The sequence below is a fragment of the Dermacentor silvarum genome, chromosome 2, assembly GCF_013339745.2.
Source record: "Dermacentor silvarum isolate Dsil-2018 chromosome 2, BIME_Dsil_1.4, whole genome shotgun sequence".
Taxonomy (NCBI): Eukaryota; Metazoa; Arthropoda; class Arachnida; order Ixodida; family Ixodidae; genus Dermacentor; species Dermacentor silvarum.
Genome location: NC_051155.1, coordinates 49,280,068 through 49,292,849, shown reverse-complemented (window position 1 = coordinate 49,292,849; position 12,782 = coordinate 49,280,068). Strand labels below are relative to the sequence as shown.

Sequence of the window (12,782 nt, the reverse complement as noted above, 5' to 3'; positions counted from 1 at the left end):
TGCGCATGAATACGATTGGTACAGCTAATAACGTGAAGTAAAGGAATGTGGTACACGTATGTGTCCCCTGGAAATGATCACTGCAAGCATATAGAAGAAGATGATGTTGGTGGAAAGGCATGCAACATAACTGCTGCTGATCTGTCACTGAAATGTCCTCGTCGTGTGTGAATGGCTGCATGGCATGGTCGTAATAAACTCAGCAGACAGCACATTTCTGCATGACCATTACAGTGAATAAATTTTCCCAGCCTTTTGCTCTCAGTTATGTGAAACATAAGCACACAAAATTTTCCAACTGCACACTGCAACAATATGTTTCATTCTATTGTAAACAACAACAAGGACCTGATGACCAGCTTGCTTCCCATATAGAGCCTTGAAAAAAAATGTAGCACCTTACTTATTAAGCGAATAGCTGGTCCTTATAAAGCTAGAAGAAAATATGCCTTAGAAAAACCTTTTTAACTGTTACAGACACAAAGCTATGATCGCAGACGTTCTGTCAATGACAAGAGCTCTTATGGTGTAATAAGACGTATGGTGCAATACCAGTGCGAAAGAGCGTATTTGTCCTTCTCGGTCGTCTACAGAGCCTTCTCAGCTAAAAACACATACTATTACGACGTGCCAAGCATGGTACCCGACTTATTGCCACGACAAGGGCGTAGTGCTGGCTGAAGTGCAAGCCTAAACGTTTTTTTCCTATCCTGGTCTTACTTCACGTTGTTTTATGACCTATTACTCCACAGCAAGTACGAACAAACTAGCTCAGCAACGAGTAGTAAGTGACAAGAGTTCTGCTATACCATAATGTGAGCTCTTTTCGGTCTTAAGCTTCTAGCCTTATCTTCCAGTCTTCATATTGCCCTGCACTAAATCTCACAAATACAAGAAAACATTTGTTAAATGTTATAGCTATTATTGACTCTAGACATGCTTGGATGTGCCCAGGCTTGTTAATTATGGCACATTTTATGCAAGTATATATAGCACTGCCTGATGGAGAGCCACCACTGTTGGTGAGAGGTGTACCTTCATGCTTGCCTTAAGCGCAAAAAACAACTCGTCACCCCAGAGTCATCAGAGTGTATATGTTTATAAGGTTTTTTTGTGGATGCAGGTGTTCATCATTCAATGCACGCAGTTAAAAACATGTGAAGGGTAACTGTCAAACCTTGATGAAGGCAAGACGCCTTCCTGAGTGAAATATCTCTCTGCATTTTACACAACCTGTGTATCCTCCCCCCAGTTAACCATGCATGCTTAATAAGGGATGTGTTCTAAATTGTACAGCCTTTGTGATACAGTCAAACCTCAATATAACGAACCTCAATTTAACGAAATTCGCAATGTAACGAACTATCTTCATTTCCTGACCTTAGTTCCATTGCATTAATGAAACCTCAAATTAACAAAATTCGCGATATAATGAAGCTTTTTCCTACAAGTACAACTTCATTATATCGAGGTTCGACTGTACTACTGTTCTACACACTGTTGATCTACAACATGAAAGTAGAAAGAAAGATTCGAAACAGCAATTCCTTGCAAATGCTACTAGCAGCCTTGTCTAGCTGATGTCCAAGGTATGAAAAATGAGCCAAGAAACAACATTTCACGAGTGAACATCCTCATGCACATAACATGCAAAGTGACTTGATATTGTGCAACATTAACATTGCACTAAGGGAGCGAGGAGAACCTAAGTGGGATTGGTGAGCAGCTTCTGGGTCATCCACTGAATGAATATTCTTTTAGGTCCCTTCCACAATCTCAAGTCCTTGGTTGTGATTACTACAAATAACAACGAGTCACACGAGACATTAGAAATCCAGTTTTTTTGTTTGTTTGTGTGATCATATCGCACAAATGCAGATATGGCATCCCAGAATAATAAAGGAGGAGATTTCATCAGTACACTATTTAACGGTCTATGGTGGTAAGAAAGACGTAGCTGGTTTTCTGACACAAGCCAGAGAGCAAATGCCACTAGCCAATGCGTGGCACATTTTATAGCTGCTTGCTGTTTAAAGGCTAGATAACGAACACCACAAAGCTGTAGTTAGATACTTTGTGATTTATCTTCAAGAGGACTTACCATTGTACTATTATGCTGAGACAGCTGGGCAGGGATAGGACTCTGCAGGCCTGAGCTGCCAGCATAGTTCTCGTTCCATGAGCAGTTCTCTGTGCCTGCAATAACAGGAACAGGCAATTAACATGAATGCCTTAAAATCTATGCTTCAAACTAAAAGATCTCTGCTGATAGAATACAACATAATATATTAATTTTGTTAAAGAAGTTGTAGCCTTAAGTAAACAAAGAAAAACACACTCATAAGAAAAGTTGAGCATAACAAAGTAAAATGATGCCTTACACTAGTGCTAGTACTTCATGAACAAGTGGATATAGACCTTTTCAATGACAGCTATGGGCACACTGGCATAATCCATGTTGGACTGTTGCAAGTGTGCATGAGCATCTTCTCAAAAGTACTAGCTAGGGTGCGGGAACTACCTACTCAACCTGCTTGCAACAGTCCACAAAGCAAGCGCTTTGATGTTCAAACGTAAACAGTGAAGCTGTCTACAGTAGTCTGATGGAGTGAAATGGTTAGTGAAAATGCATACAGTACGTGAACGGCGCAAGTGCCAAGATACTGTGTACTTGCTTGCCTCAGTGCCTCGCAACGGACCTTTTCCACATTGGAAAAGCGTCTCTACTGGCTGCAATCTAGCTCAACGGGTCCAACACCCTGCGTTCTTTTAGTTGCGGTGAGCGTGCGAGTAGGTTCATGTGCTGTCATGTTTTGTGTGTGTGCGTATATGTGCTCTTGTGACTTGCTTCTCGTTTATTGTGCGTGATGTCACCAGCCCATGTTCACAGCATTCACACATCCTACCACACCCACTTCGTTTTTCTAAGAGCACGAACAACAATAGCTGCAGGAAATATTAACATCCTAATTCCTGAATGCTCAGTAACATGTTCTACGGCAGTGGTCGCTCTTGCTTTTGTTTGCGAACACACGCACAGCACGTGTGGTCTTACAGCTCGAAGTGTGGTGCTGGTTGAGCTGACTACCCCCAATAGTAACAGCGTCACGGACACACACGAACAGAAGGCACACCTGTAAAAGGTCCATTTTCATCTAATGAAGCAGGCGTATGCCAAAACTACGAAACATTGCACTTGCCTCAATTATAGCAAGGAATCACATTTCCATCTACAAAATACATTTGGGTACTCTTTTACCACCACTCGTGTAACCTGACTAAACATTTTTTTGTTCTAAAGAAGTCAAATCAAGATGTGTGATGCTGCCATCACCTTGCAGCTTTATGGCCTTCAAGGTTTGTGCAGTTTGGCAGAGATGTCTTGCGAAGTATTGCAAGTCTCAGAGTCAATACATCTGAATCAAGCAAAGGCCTCATTAATTTCATTGTGCTCAATTACTATCATTCTCAGCTGCGAGCAGCATCCCACTAAAAGTTGAAAATCTGTTAACGAAAATTTAATGAAAATACTTTAACAGAACTTTACGGAGAATTGCCAATGGTTTCGTTGGTTCTAGTAACGAGATTATTACTGCTTTCCAAAAAATAAGGCCCTTAATTAAGAGGATGGATTCTGGGATTTTAAGTGCTAAAACCACAATTTGATTATGAGGTATGCTGTAATGAGGGACTCCGGATTAATTTTGACCACCAGGGGATCTTTAACATGCCCCCAATTCACGGGACACGGGCGTTTTTGCATCTCACCCTTAAGAGGAAGCTTTAGCTCGGAGCCAACTGTGATTTCGCTATTCAAATACACGCAACATGCAGAAATGCCTACACGAGACAACTGCTTGGTCAATATGAATGAAATTTGTTGCATTTGAGAGAGAAAGTTATATCTTAGCAACTACAGGAAGCAGAATTTTGATTTTGGACCTCAATTTGTTTACAAAAATTGCCGAAAATTGGCAAGTTAAAAACAAAAATTGAAGCACGAAGTTTAAAAATACATAACTCTGCACCAAAAACAGATATATTGCAGTTTTAAACTGCATCTGGTAGAGCATTTCAAACTGACAAATGTGATTTATGAATTTATAGCTTACACGAAACTGTTACAATGCTTACGGACTCACATATTACTGGTATATTTAGGAGCAGTGTATAATATATAATTTTTTTTTATTCACAATATTATCGATCCTTACAGGAACAAGGGAGCGGGACATGGATAATACGATGTGTTCACTGGTTATAAGAAAAATGCTACATACATTTGGCAGTGGTGTGTGTTGGAACAAACATAAGCACAATCAATACATATTGCAGTTGCAAAAAATTAGCTCTGGAATGCGGTACACAGTACAACACAGTAAGGGAGTTGGTTCCCTTCCCTCGATGCTCACAGAAAAAAAGGCGTGTTTAAAGCAGTCCTTACGAGATCCTAATTCAGTTGCACGTCTGCTGTACTTATTCCATTTTATCCTAGATGTAGTTTTATTAACATAATCCTTCTCGTTAAACAAGACCAAGTTGTTCATGCTACTGTAAAAAAGGTTCAGCCTCTCCTGCGTTCTTCGAAGTTGGAGTTACTATAAGCTGGCTTTTTCGCAAAGGTGTGAAACACAATGTAGCCTCCTGTACTGTGAATAAATGAAGTGCAATGCTCGACACTGTATACAATTGGAATTGTCCGCTTTATACGTATTATTAGGTGTAGTTTACAGGAAGAACGGTGATATTGTCATTTTTGCAGTGTTCGTGCTCTGTCGAGTAAATCTGTGTGTCTGTCTCTGTATTCGTGTTGTGTTGTGCTTTAAGTACGACGCGTTCTCAAAATTAATGTGAACCAACTAGCCCCATTTATTGCTCAGCTGACTTTCAGAGTTCTAAACTTAATTTAACTTGAGCTCATTGACATTTCACAATTTTCAAGCATTTTTCTAAAAAATATTAATGGCATAAATTGAAATCCACTTCCTACAGTTAATATGTTTTAACTTTTTTTCTTTTAAATGCAACAAACTTTATAAAAATCAGTGCAGTGGTTTCCGAGAAGATTGATTTCTCTTTTCCCATGTAATTTAGATTGAAATCCCAAGCTCAAGCTTTCATAGGCGCTTTAAAACACCTGCATTCTTACACTTGTCTTTGAAGTGCTAGAAAACTTTGTTTACTGTCATCAAGCGACATTAATATTCCAAAGAGAAGTCAGTTCACTAAAGCTTGAGGTATACTGGGTAGTATGCAAACAAAGTGGAAGTGCTGAAAATGATGAGAAAGATACAGGCCTCATTCACCGTCAAGTATCATACCTGTATCACTGTCACAATCTCGTTGAAGCAGCTGCCATTACTGCATATTCTCATTTGTTATTCAGCACTCCCACTGTATGCCTCAACCCCTTTCTTCATATTTTGTGTCATTTTCCTTCTCGTGTAGTAACAAATGCAAAGTTTTGGAATACTTTACTGGAGAGTATTACATAATTTTAATAATTACATTAATATTTATTTAAAAAGAATCTACAGTGTTTATTATCCTCGAATAACACCTCCGCTCTCACACAGTGATAATTGTATGGTATGAACGACTTCATAACTGGCAATATGATAGTACATTCCTCCAGCATCAAAATTTTATATTGTGTCTTACCAAAATATCATGAAAAAAAAAATTCGTTTTTTAATTACTGCCAGACAGCCTCGTGAAATGTACTTAATAGGCTGACACAAGAAAAAGAATAAAACATAGAAATCTTAGCAAAAAATTAAATTTCAATGAATCTACAATATAAATCAATATATTTCTACAATGACCTATCTTAGTTTATGCTTCCTTGCATCTTGGAAAATAATATAAAACAAACTAAGCACAGCTATTGCACCATTGCTGCTGCTATAGTGCTAGTGACAGGCAACACATACCTAAGGCAGTGTAAGAAGTAGCATATGTGAAAAAACTTTAGTATCCTTTAATGGGTCGATCTGCCCTATTTTTTATTTATTATTCATTTATTTATTAATACTGTAAGCTGTAAGGCCGTTACACAGTGAATGCAGGCAATACAACTTAACAAGTGTACACAGCCACAAGTACAAACTTTATACGTACAAACCTAGTTGAATCAATTAGAAACCAACAACCATCATAACACAATCATCTAGCGGCTATGTCGATACAGGCTGCAAATACAACAGCTTTACCGACCAACACTCACAACAGTAGGCTGGGTTTCATACAAAAAAACTAGAAGCCTCCGTGAAAGACATGACAAGAAAGACAAGAAAATGACAAGAATTTATATTTGAATAAGTAAAAGGACAAACAATGTTTGAAATTGAGGAGATTATCTGCTTGGAAAAGGTCCTGAGGCAGGGCATTCCATTCAGCTATTATTGTCGGAAAGAAAGCTTTGATAAAGCTATGAGGTGAATTGCTGGCGATATAAACCTTAAATGCAGTCCAAAAAGCGGCACTACATGCATCAGTTTAGTGTCCTGTACATCTACGAGGCTTACTGCACATTTAACAGGCCTATATACCTTATCACTTTGCAGGATTGAATGATAGTATTCAAGGGCAGTCTAACCTACCGTATTCGCTGGCCCCTTTGAGAAAAGCACCGATTGCACCCAGGTAGCCTTCGTGCCGCAGAAATGACGCTCGAACTTTGCCCTGTGCACAGAGAAACGAAGAAATGAAGGGCCCCACAAAGGAGCTAGCACTGCCATAACATTATCACAAGCCCAGGAGAGCTCAAGTGCACTGCGGCTCACTTTACTCCCCTGCCCTCAATCCCCTTCCTCAAGAGAAATGCAACTGAGCTACGCTATCTGGACAAGCGCTTATCATATCAGCGGCGCAACGCGGAAAAGAAAAAAAAAGAAAGAAAGAAAACAGGCCCCTGCCAATAGGCTACATTGCTTTGCATCGCTGATGTGCGGAAAAGCCTGCTTACACTACGTCAGCAAAAGGGTCAAAGAGTTTTGCTGTAAAAGGATGAAACGTGGTCGGCCCAAGTAGACGTGGCAAGTCGATACAAAGAAGGATATAAGTGTGTGGCGCAATAACCTATGAATAGGAGTGGGTGACTGATTAGGCACAACTGAGGGTGCAATGGAGGCCCTGGTGCCGCTAATATACTACTACTACATGTCGAACACACTTATAACAATACCAAGTTTTAACAATATATATGATATAACAATGAGCTGCACGGGCACGTGAAGTTTAGTGTGTGTTGTATGGAAAATAAACTCTGACTGCAATGTTCCCATTCCGCATTATTGGTTAACAATTAAACCTGACTACTGGGTGCCTGCGCCAAAAGAAAAAGAAACAACAGCTAAATCCTCGAGAAAAAAAAGAAGTCGCAGTTTTGCCCAAAAGGCGAAGCATCGATAGCGATAGCAAATTAGTGGACAAAGTAAGGATAGTTGTTTTACCGGCCGTACATACTTGTAAACATAGGCACACTAACTAAATTAACAAGCACGGTGTCACGCACGCACAAGCAAACATGAACGCATCTCACTCAATGACCGCGGAAACTCGTTGTCAACAACAATGGATTGAGTCAGCTCAGCAGCAGCAGCGAGCGAACATAGCTTCATGCCGGCACTCGCAACAGCACAGTCTTAGCCACGAAAATACAGGGAGGGCAGACTCTGCCCCCGCCGTAGATGGCTTTCAAGATGCAGCCGCACGGGCGGCGCGGCGCAGAACGCCCCTCCACCCTCTCCCCGGAGCCTCCTGGCCCGGCAGGAGCGCGTGGCCGCAGTAAAGCGCGGTCCCTCCACCTGCTCACCCTACCCCCAGATACTTTTGGTTCGGCGAGAGCGCGCGGCCTCATAAAGCGCAGCCCCTCCACCTCCATCCGGAGCTTTGTGCGTGAATGGAATACTACGTGCTTCCTTCCTGCTTCCCGCCCTTGCGTGCGCAAGCCGCGATTGCCGACTCACCGTCGCACGCTTTCACTCGCACATACAGCATACGGCGCGCGGTGACGATTTTATCGCGTTCCCCGCATTCGCGCCGAACGCGGGGAAATGCTGCTACAGTTGTGTACACAGCGCTTTGGATTAGTGGTTCCGCACATTCTATCCCAGTTACAACTATGGGAAGACCACGAGATGTGCGTACTCCTGAGGCTGCCTACCGTGAGCGTCAGCGAGAATTGGCTCGTGAACGGGCTCGTTGCTTGCTCTCATTACAGGCGCGCAAAAAAAGTGGCGGCGCAACTTGCACGCGAAATAAATGCCCGGCAAAACACAGAGAGAAACCTCACGTGACAAAAATAAACACACTGAGAGAACTGCAAAAAAGCACTCCTAAAGCATGGTCACCACACGAAGCACGCAAAAGCAAAAATGAGGTGAAATAATGGTGAAACAAATGATTTACAATATAAACTTGTAACGAAGTTTGACTTGCATGATGTAACGCTCTGTGTAACTAACACAGCTTCGCTGTTCGACCATCTTCACGGAGTGGAAGGGGCAGTGATTTTTTTTAATTTTCTTTTCACAGCTTCGCATTTCTTCTTTTTTATGGTGCAGACACCCAGTAGCCAGATTTAATTGTTATAGCCAATTACGAAGGAATAGGAACATTGCAGTAAGCGGTTTATTTTACCATAGAACACACAAAGAAGTTCACTGCGAATGCTCATGGTTACATTCGAGTGTTTTTAAAACTGGTAATGCTACAAGTGGGTTTGACTGTAATTTTTTTTCTGTCTAATTAAAATGTTTCGGTGTTCGTACCCTGTGTCTTTTTCGTACAACGCGGTGATAACAATTATCACAATAACAATAACAATTGCACTTGAATACTGTTGTTAGTGTGTTCGACTGTGCTGCTACTACTACTACTACTACTACTACTAGTAGGTCGCAGCGTAGTAATATTGCAAGTGATATGGCTACCTTGAGCGCCTGGTGCACAAAAAAAAAAGGTTGTATTGGTAGCCTCGAAGCGCAGATCACAAGATGATGAGAAACGCAATTGTAAGGGTGAAAAACCCGAAAAAAAAACAAACGGAACTCCCGTTTTCCAAAGCGCACCTTGCTCCAGTAATTGATGGCAAAGGAGATGGTGTGCATGCTGAGCGGGTGTCCACGCAAGAAGTAGCCACCAAAGTAGGCCCGGTCCAGGCCGTGCATGAGAGCGTACAGGCTGGCAATCTGGCCGATGTCATTGCTGATCATGAAAAGCAGGCTGCGCGCAATGTCACTCTCGCTGAACTCCCCTGCAGCACCACATCACCATTAATTAGCAATGAACGCCGAAGGCACAACATCTCCGCACCAACCCAGCTATACTGCATTTGCTCGCATAATGAACGCACTTTTTTTTCCAGAAAAATATGCGCAAAGTTGGGGGGTGCGTTCATTATGCGGGGTGAAATTTTGAACGATTTTCCTTCCGCGGCCACCTCCAAGAAAAGTCGCAGTTTCACCCGAAAGGCGAACCATCGATTGCGATATCAAATGTGTAGACAGCTATACAAAGAAGGATAGTAGCTTTATCGGCCGTCATGAACAACCACAAGCGCTATAACTGCAAGTGTCGGTTTATTGCTGGATAAACATACATAAATACGCTTTCCAAAGCATGGGTGGGGTGCTTCAGAGAAGAGAACGACACAGATTTTTTAACACTCATACGAGCTAACAAGCCATCATGCTGCACGAAACTTGATACCTCATAAGCATTCACACTGCACAAAAAAGAAAGGAAAACGAAAAAAAAAGACAAAAGGAGAAAGAAAGAAAGAAAGCGAGTGAAGCACACTATTTGACATTGCCGCGTTCAGATACATAAAAACCTTTTTACCAACAACCAACAACCACAGCGCTCGTGGTTGTTCATTCTGTGCTACATCCTTGTTTCGAAGTGCGCTGCCATATTCCATCATGTCCACGGGTGCCTGACCATTTTTGCCGCTGTCATTGTCACTACTACTGTGTGCGACTTTAAGTGTTTGAATATATGCTTCACAAATTTTCCGAGTGTACCAATGCTTCACGAGCGTACCATCAAATGTTACTGTGACTATACCCTATATGTATTTCGTTAATAGCGGAAAAACTATAAAAGAGAATATATATATTATGCTAGGTTGATTGGGTTGTTTAGTTCCTTTAGAATGTAATGTCATTCTTGACGGATAGATGATCAACCAGACACCAGTAGACGCTGTCAAAATCCATGACATCACAGCAAGCTGGCGTGGGAACATTAGAGTGGTGTCGCCCCCAGTCTTTCATTTTTCGAGTCTTTTCTCGTATTCCAAGCCTGCTCTAGCGGTAAAAGTGACAGTTTTGCTATTGAAGAAGCGTAATTTATGAATACAGCTTTAACTTAAATGTTTCCGTTTATTGTCATGTCCTCATCAGAAGCAACGATTGACAACGTGGTATGTAATTCTGCAAGAAAATGCAGGCATGTGACACATACGCGTGATGTCGTCATCATCCTTGCCAGTGGCGTTGCCAGTGGCCGTGTGGCGGACTGTCTTGCCAAATGAGCAGGCAATGAGGTCACTCGTTAGGCCCACCGCTTCATAGTTGCCACCGTAGATGTCTTTGACAAGCATGTCCACTGTGCGGTGGTCACCTTGCTCAGCCAGTTCCAGAAGCTCGTCGAAGCTCTGTCGACAGAGAGAAAGGGCACAGCATGTTGATGGCAACATATACAGCAGAATATAATGAAGCCATTCTAAGGTAGCCAGTAAGTTGGCTAGTTTTGTCAATTAGTGATTTACAGCAATATGTGGAAAGCACATTACTTCATACTGCCTAAAAATATATGAGAACACATTACAACAAATACTACGATGCATACATATCGGGCCCTTTTTCTTTTTTCTTTCTTTTTTGGGAGGGAGAGGGGGAAGTAAAACGAGAGTGTTAAAAAAATTGCACCACAACTGTCATTGTTGCGTTATATAATAATGTTTTACTTGCAGTCCATCACGAAAGACTGCTGTGACCAGACAAGCTCATTGCATGGTCTGCGCAGAGAACCCATAAAAAATGAATCCAGAGTACACCATACTGTGCTTTAAACTACATTAAAAAATTGGAGGACGCTTAAGCTTCGCCTTTAAGAGTAGAATGCGATAGTGTTATCGGGACCCGTTCGCATCGCTTCGTTCGCATACGGCAAGTAGGCTTCATGGGAAGGAAGACGACACTCGAAGCTTTAAAACAGCATGCGCTAGCTATAAGACATGCCCAAAAAGGGACACCGCGTGCGACAGCACCAGCCGCGATCTGCTGAGTTTCCGAGGCGCGGTACAGTGGCATGGTAGAGGGAGCAGCAACATGAAATGTTCGCATGAAACGCGCGCTTCCCTCTGCCGGCACTCCACGTCACGCCAGCGTTGTTGTGAGTGCAAGTGCCAGCGGTTATCGAGCGAACTTCGCATGTGTCTTAGGGCGGCGTGACCCGTACGCAAGTTTAATTAGTAAGCGTGTGTTAACTCACTGCAACTGACATTGCCCACAAAACGACGAACCTTACCTCGTGTAATATTCCGATATCTCTGCCGATAAAAGCCGGTTGGTTTTGCTCACCTTGGCCTTGGTCATGAGCGATCCGAGACCCCAGAAGGTGCCACCGCCGGTCGCCGACCCGCCAATGCGCTCGTACTTGTCGTCGGACTCGACCTGAGCAGGGGGAACGGGACGCCGCCGTGCAGCCAGCCACTCAGACGAGCTTCTTTTAGGCGCGCGCACATGCACACAAGAGAGGAACAATGCGACCGGCCAGCAGCATACTATATACACAGCCACACATGTGCATAATGAGCAAAGTGTGTACGCCAGTCCCCCCTCCCCCCAAGAACATAATGTCAATGTGTATGCTGCTGTGAGGGACGTTGCTAACCAATGTAAATTCATACGTATAAGCGAGTGCAAATACACAAAAAAAATTTCAAAAATGCAGAAGCAAGGTTTTTAGCATTGCTAAACTTACCATAAATATAAAATCTTGATTTTATTGATTTATGGGGTTTAATGTCCCAATTCAACAAGTGAGGGAGGATCAGGATTAAATTTCACTGCATATAGTAAGGGGCAACTCTAACAGGGAGAAGTGAAAGGCGCGGCCAACACGCCTGCCCCCCGCCCCCTCCTACTCCAAATTACCCTCTCCTAGCACCGTGGAGTGCCAAGTGATGAAGTGCCGTTTTGCACCCCCATCGAAAATGGAGAACCATGCTGTGGCCCTAAATAAAACTCCTGCCGCCGCCCTTGCTAACCACAGGGTCATCAAATCGAAAAAAAGTAAGGGGGGGGGGTGGTGCAAGAGCTTCGTGTTGTCAGGTATTACGACTTTCTCAAACTGAGAGGATGGCCTCTGGGACTAAAAATATCACTGCGCACCCACAAACTATGGTGGTCTCATGCTCAAGCCACGCGGCCACGCTGCTTCGGTTATTCTTGTCTAACGCGCGCGTCTCGCAGGTCTTAACGTGGAATGCATGTTGTGTTGCGTAGCTTAAACAATACAGAGAGCTACTAAAGACACTAACAGGATGATGTACGCTGCTTCACGACAACCCAAGATCTTTTGACAAACTTTGGGTGGACTGTCATGCCCCACCCACTGTACAGTCTGGGCCTCACGCCTAGCGATTATCACTTGTTCCTTAAGTTAAAGGAGCACTTGGGTGGACAACGCTTGCGGGGCGACGATGACGTCAAAGAGGTGAAACGCTTCCTCAACGGGTTGGCGGCGGAATTCTATGACATTGGGATACT

The 12,782-nt window shown here is 42.9% G+C and overlaps 1 protein-coding gene across 2 annotated transcripts in view; it reads right to left on the bottom strand.

The window, feature by feature from the left end:
* The window catches only part of LOC119441456 (4'-phosphopantetheine phosphatase-like), a 131,227-nt gene that overhangs the window by 37,555 nt on the left and 80,890 nt on the right, over positions 1-12,782 (bottom strand). For both annotated transcript variants that reach the window (XM_037706073.2, XM_037706072.2), the window contains exons 5-9: positions 11,592-11,684; positions 10,471-10,663; positions 9,075-9,259; positions 6,603-6,684; positions 2,102-2,196 (exon numbers count right to left, since the gene is read on the bottom strand). In XM_037706073.2, the coding sequence (XP_037562001.1) occupies positions 2,102-2,196; positions 6,603-6,684; positions 9,075-9,259; positions 10,471-10,663; positions 11,592-11,684 (648 nt within the window). The remainder of the gene's footprint in view (positions 1-2,101; positions 2,197-6,602; positions 6,685-9,074; positions 9,260-10,470; positions 10,664-11,591; positions 11,685-12,782) is intronic.